This window comes from Clytia hemisphaerica, unplaced genomic scaffold, assembly GCF_902728285.1.
Source record: "Clytia hemisphaerica strain Z4C2 unplaced genomic scaffold, Clytia hemisphaerica genome assembly, whole genome shotgun sequence".
NCBI classification, from domain to species: domain Eukaryota; kingdom Metazoa; phylum Cnidaria; class Hydrozoa; order Leptothecata; family Clytiidae; genus Clytia; species Clytia hemisphaerica.
Window position 1 is genome coordinate 356,974 of NW_027103274.1, and position 6,697 is coordinate 363,670.

Sequence of the window (6,697 nt, forward strand, 5' to 3'; positions counted from 1 at the left end):
CGAAAATTTAGTTCAGCACCCGCAAATTTTCTACCTGTTCGTTCACTTTTACACCGATCCGAATTTAAATCCGATCTCTTACGTCAGCTCTTTTAGTACACGTTTTTTTCTAAGAACATCCAAAAATTTTGAAGCCTTCGGGTATTCTTAACTTTTTGAGTTTTAAGCCTAAAAGTTTTTTTTAAATGTTTTTATTTTCACCATTTTTTTAGTATTTTTGCCCATTTTCCTAAGAAATTGCGTGCTTTAGAGCCCATAAAGCCTTATAACATTGTTAAATTGTTCTTAACATTTTGGTCATCGAAGCCTTATAAAAAGAACGTTTACACTTATACCAACAACGCAAAAATAACGCTAATATCTAATAAAGGCCGGTGTAAAAAAAGCCGATAAGATAATTAAAAACACTTATGAGGGCAAGGTTTGCGTGTGTGTGTGTATGGTATTATATTTCTTTGAAAAGTGCACAATAGAAAGGAATTTACAAATAATTTAGAAAAATATTGAATGCAGAAAAGAAGTGGTAGCTTTTGGAGTAATTTTACATCGATGTGTCCCTTGGTTGATTGTTTCGTTCCATTGGATCAAAGATTGTCACGTGATCTGCAATCAAAATACAAAACTGTAAACATAAAGAAATATACAGCTGCCCAGCTGACATTCAACGTTGCTTCAACGTTTATCTAATGTTCACAGCGTCAATAAAACGTCGGATAAATGTTGAAATAACCTTGTTTGCCAGCTGGGTAGAGTACAAAATAGGTTACAGCCCGGGATCAGTAGCCCGGTCAGATCAGGGCCACCCTGGTGGATGGCCTGATAATAACTGCCAATAACTCGAACCTACACAGGAGCACAAATTTGTTCGAGTTAAGGAAATTTCGAGCTATAGGGTAAGGTTTTTATATAGCATTTTTAACTGAAAGGATGAGAAAACTTGTTTGAGTTTAGAAGACATTCGAGTTATAGACTGGAGGTTCGAGTTAAAGAGACTCAACTATACCTGTCATTTTCAATCATTTCTTCACATGCGGCATCTTTAATCTCGGTCAAACTTGGATTTTTGCATTGTGCGTTCTTCAGTAAACAAGGATTTGCGTATATGCGACCATCACTTCCACAAACTGGACGGTATTCGCGCGTGCATGGTTTATCACAATCTATAACACAAAGAAGATAAAATCTGATCTTAGAAGAAATATAGGGTGTAAGAAAGTGCGTGGCGGACATAAGATTCCCATTCCTGCACTAAGGTTCTCGTCACTTTTCCGGGATTTTTCCGCTATTTTTCCTGGGATAGCCCGTGTATCAGATTTGAAAGAGTTTCCTTTCTATAGTGGAAATGCGAACTTTCTTAGGTCAAAAATCCAAAAAGCTAAGAACATTAAAAATCTCGCATAGTCTCAAAAAAAAGGTATCAACGATATTTTCACTTACACGTTTTTTTTTTATAAGAACAAACTATATAAGAACATAAGGCTTCGAGGCCCAAAAATTTAAGAACATTCTAAGAACATTCTAAGGCTTTGGAGACTTAAAAACATGCATTTTCTTAAGAAATTACATCAAAATGCTCAAAAAGTGCTGAAAATAAGAACATTTTAAGAACATTTTTAAGCTTCAAATCCAAAAAACTAAGAACATCCGAAGGCTTCGAAAAATTTTGACGCTCTTATAAAAAAAAACCGTGTACCCTCATCGTTCTTCATATCGACAAAACTTTCATCTTCATTGTCTTCATAATCTTCAAAACCTTCAGCATCACATTTGTGTGTGTTGAAACCTGTTCAAGAAGAATTAAAAAATGAAAAAAGAAAACTTGAGTCAAATCATTACATATAGTTAAAAATCGATATTTTACGTTGCAGTAGCGTAGACAAGAGGAGCACAAAATTTGTGCGGGAGAGCAGATTTTTATGACACTGTAATCATCTTTTTATATCATCAATATATAACTACTGTCATGAAAATCTGTTCTCCTACACAAATTTTGCACCCCCTCTTGTCTACGCTACTACGTTGATAGCCTATGCAACACTTTTAGAATGTGAAGATACTTTTACAGTCAAAAAGTGAGAGTACTAAGGTTGCGGACTGATGCTTATGTGCCTCCTGATATTCGACCCTCGTGGGCTAACAAAGAGAAGGGATAGGAAGATTTTGCAAATTGTACAACCATTAATAGGACTAATTTGACCCAATTTTCCAAATTTTTGAGGGGTAATAGTTGAAATTTTTGCAATTTTGCTGATTCTAAGTGGCACTAAATAGATAAATGAAGCTAAAGATTTTCCACAGCTGGGTTTACAAGCATTTAGGTAGTTCAAGGCTGTAAGAAACATGTAAATTGGAAAAAAATTTAAGGGCTCTGGACATACCCAATTTTTCGATTTTACACCAACTTAAATGGCAATTTCTGCATTTTAAAAAGATTAATGTATAACTTTTTTTATATGTCCTGTTAAACCTACCTTTTTAGAATTTAAAAATCGAAAAGTGAGATGAAAAAATTAAATGTAGAAGAAAACGAAGAGTTTTTCGAAGAAGAGTATTTCACCTTTCAAAGCCCTAATCTCGGTAAAAATGAAAATTTTTGGAATTTTTTTTGGTTCAGGTGATGTATCTATTCAGTATCTAAAAATACAATTTCGGAAAATTTTTGTGGAAGTATCTTTCCTTTCAAATCTCCAAAAAACCTCATTTTGGCAATTGTCTCCATTAATTTTCCATACAAAAACAGCTATAACTGTTTAGAAATTATTTGTCATTAACTTAAAAAAAGTTTGAAATAATAAAATGATTTCCCCAAGGAGATTAGGCTTTTTTTGTGAAAAGTATATGAATAGCGTCGTTTTGACGTTTTATTCTTTTATTAAGGTCCACAGTAGGCTGCTGGCATCCACTAACGGATTCGTGCTCCTTATAGAGGATGCTTAATAAGCTATATTTCCTTTGTCCAGAGATTTGCCGCCTTTAGCCGATATACGGCTAAAGACATTTTTAGCTGGCGAGTGTCTACAAATATAACATTACGTAATGTTTAAATTTTCTGTGAGGCACCAAATCATAGATTGGAAAATATATTTGGATTTTGAAAAAAAAGTAGGCGGAAGGAAGTTTGCTTGTTTTTCTTCCTCCTTTCTTGTTTAATGTGGAGATTTTGTAAAAGATGAGAAATTAGATTTATTGAATTTAAGTGCTTTGATGTATCTTCTGTGTGCACCAACAAAACTTTGCTTCATAAAACTACATTTTGATGCTTTAATTTGGACTTGCATGAGTGTATAATTTTTTACCACACTGGATTCGTTGATCACTTTGGCTCCAGATAATTGTTTTGTCAGTTCTACATATATGTTGCAGATTATTTCAAGGTATTCTAGTTATGTATATACAGTACATTTTGGGAGTCATATCGAATATTTCTGACATTACTTCTTTATGATTCTACAAAAAGGGAGTGTTGTTGTTCCTTCAACAAGGGCCTTTAAATGTTAAAACAATCAAAGAACTTTTCTTCAGCTTTGGCATTTCACTTTTTAATACTGTGTGGCCTTTGTATCTTGTACTTAGCTCCAATTTTTTGAAGAGATTGGAGTGTTTCTGGTTGTTTTCTTTCACTTTTGTGTTCATATTTGTATTTTTTGAGCTTCGACCGAAGAGCTGATGGAAAAGTTTTGACAAATTTACAGACCAGATATCTTATAAAAGCAAAAGTCAAAAATAAATCTACAGACTGTACATAATGCGCGCATCAGATTGTTTTTTATCTTTTTTCTGTTTTGTTTTTCTGGTCTGGGATTCGAATTTCAAATGTAAACATTCCATTGAAAACGTTCGAAACGATCGTTTTTGCGCGCACATCAATGTCAATCAAATTACTCGCCAAGATTTCCTTTGCGAACCGGAAAGCGGTTGGTAGATCATTAAGCAGACCTATACTACCTGTGGTTTTGTAGAGGTCTGCGATTCAGACTAGGTCCACAGTTATGGCCCAGTTATTCCTTAATTACTCATGATGTAATTACTTACAGTCATTTTTTCAAAAGCAGTTTATTCTTAAACATGTCAAAGAAGCGAAAACATAAGGTTTTATCTTCAAATTCTGAAATTGATTTTTCACTATGACCAGACAGTGAGGCTGGAACATCGATTTTTGAGGATTACGATTTTACCAGCTTTTTAGCGATTTTTGCCTCGCTAACCCAAATCTCGCAACCTCTTTATCTTAAAGGATGATCGAAATTAGAGTTTTTCAGCGTTCCGAAAAAAACGCAAAGCAGAAATTTTTTCATCTTCACAGGATCGATTGTCAACAACAAAATACATCTTTTGCTCTTTGGGTTTGTTTCTGGCGTTTTTCCTTCAAAGAATATCGATCACTTTCCTTTTCCCCTTGAGCGCGCGAGAAAAAAATGATTAGCTCGCATTCTCGCGCGGGCGAATAAAGATGAGGCGGCAATCTTGCACTGAGGGTGCTACTTAGTTTCCGCCCTATTTTGCGCCCACCATAGAATGGTCCAAATACGGGGGTATTCCAAATGATAAACGATGTCGTTCTGTAAGTGTTTTATTTTCTGATAGATACAAATAGTATATTGAATACTATTAACTTATTTATTTAAATATTTTTGAGCCCAAATTTAAATATCTGGTTAAATAAAAAACAAATGACAGCAGTTCTGTTTTTCCCTCAAACCCCCAGGAAAAAGTTTTTTTTTGCTGACTTAGCTATTTTACAAATTTCGGAAAAGAACTCCCATAGGAATTCCGATTCATAACCCGATTGGTTCATTTCAGAACGGCTTCAAGAAAGTCATAATGGCAGATAATTTTAAAAGTTTCTCTGAGTAAATGTGTGTAATTTATCGATGTTGATGGCTTGTTGATTCTTTATAGAAAAAAGATAACAGGTATAGCTTTTTCTAATACTGGAATATCGAGGTTCCAGCTACACTGCCAGAGCCCTTAAAGCTTGGATATCAAGGCGGACCAAGTATCAGAAAAAATAAGTATCTTTTACTGGGATATTATTTGAATATAACATAACTTTTTTATGAACACCCTGTTTCATAGACTCCGCTGAAAGATTTAGCGAAAATAGGGAATCGTCTCCATTGGGAAAATTAGGATTTCATCCCCACCGGTAAAATGACTTTTTTTCATCCCCGTTTGAAATTCAACAAAAAAACTGCATTTCAAAATAATTGCAGTGGATTCTTTGACCTGACTGAAAACGGGCTGAAAACCATAGAATTTATATCCCCATTGGGATTTCGATAGAAAATTTTCAGCCCACTGTGGGGAGAGTTCCACCTGGGTTGTATAGAGACAGGGGTGTATAGATAAAAGAGTTTTACCTTGAAGCACCACGAAGATGACCACGATGTGAATCGCTTTGATGTCCATTGCTTTTCCTCTGATCGACACGTCTCGAACACCAAACAATTTCTCTGTTATGTTTATAACTTCAACTTTTTAATCTGTAGAAAATTGCTGAATGCTTTAAACTCATTTCATCATGACAAAATCTAATTTATTTAATTGATCCAATGCATGCTTTCTCTTTACTTTTACAAGATTTTTTTATATAAGAACATCCAAATATTTTAAAACCTTTACAAGCTTCTTAACTTTTTGGGTTTTTGTTCTTATTTTCACAATTTTTCAGATATTCTTGTTCAATTTTTGATAACGAATCGGGTTATAGAAAAAAAATCCACAAAGCCTTCAATTGTTCTTAGCTTGTTCTTAATTTTTGTAATAGAAGGCTTTAGCTTGTTCTTATATAAAAAATGTCGCATATATACAAATTTAATCAAAAGCATCAAATACAACTTTATCCTTAACAACCCAGCTGGCACACAACGTTGTTTTAACGTTCAAATAACGTTATTTGGACGTTATACTCGTTATGAATGTCACATGGACGTTGTTTTGACGTTGTGTGCCAGCTGGGAAGGTCGACAAAGAAGGAACCGTAAACATCTTTGTCATATGAATGTACAAAACCCGGGGGGTACTACCCTTGCCAACCGACAGGGGTGCTCCGCTGAGGTTCGAAAAATGGACCCTACGTGGGACTCGTTTTGCCGAAATTTGCGAAAAAAGTGACCCTGAATGGGACTGAAATCCAAAATTTTCTTAAATGTTCTACTTTCTCCCCAAATTTTTCAAGTAAGTAAGGCACCCTACGAGGGACTAATTTTTCCATTTTGGTGTTTTTGAAGACCCTATCTTGGACTCGTGAAGTCCCAGGTACAAAACCGGTACAAAACGCCAAACCCTAGAAGTGTCATAATAAACCAAGCCTCAACATCTGATGATGTCATGATTTGTTTTGATGACAATTACGAACTTGTTTGTTTTCTGCCGTTTACCTCATGCCAGATGATGGAACTGTAAAAGATAAGCATCATTATAAAAATCAGGAATTGAAAAAAAGTTAATTAATCACCATGGTCAAAGATTATGTAATTATTATGTGAGGTTTTTGTGCCTTGATTAAAACTTACAATGAAATTATAGTGCCGTTTCCTATAACGAAAGAAAAGTTCATGTTATCAGAAACGAATAAAAAATCGTTCATTAACCCGGAGACGTTAAGGACAGGATTATTACTTGGGAGCAGTTTTTAAAAGAAAGTAATTAACCTTCGAAAACCGTATGCACGTTCAGAATTTGCCAATTTACCGAG

The 6,697-nt window shown here is 34.6% G+C and overlaps 1 protein-coding gene across 1 annotated transcript; it reads right to left on the reverse strand.

Moving 5' to 3' along the window:
- Positions 1 to 974: 974 nt before the first annotated feature.
- LOC136802199 (serine protease inhibitor dipetalogastin-like) lies at positions 975 to 5,514 on the reverse strand. Its single transcript, XM_067058915.1, has 3 exons — positions 5,361 to 5,514; positions 1,694 to 1,783; positions 975 to 1,160 (listed from the first exon to the last, which is right to left on the reverse strand). The coding sequence occupies exons 1-3, from the start codon at positions 5,407 to 5,409 to the stop codon at positions 994 to 996; spliced, it is 306 nt and encodes a 101-aa protein (XP_066915016.1). The 5' UTR covers positions 5,410 to 5,514; the 3' UTR covers positions 975 to 993.
- Positions 5,515 to 6,697: the final 1,183 nt, after the last annotated feature.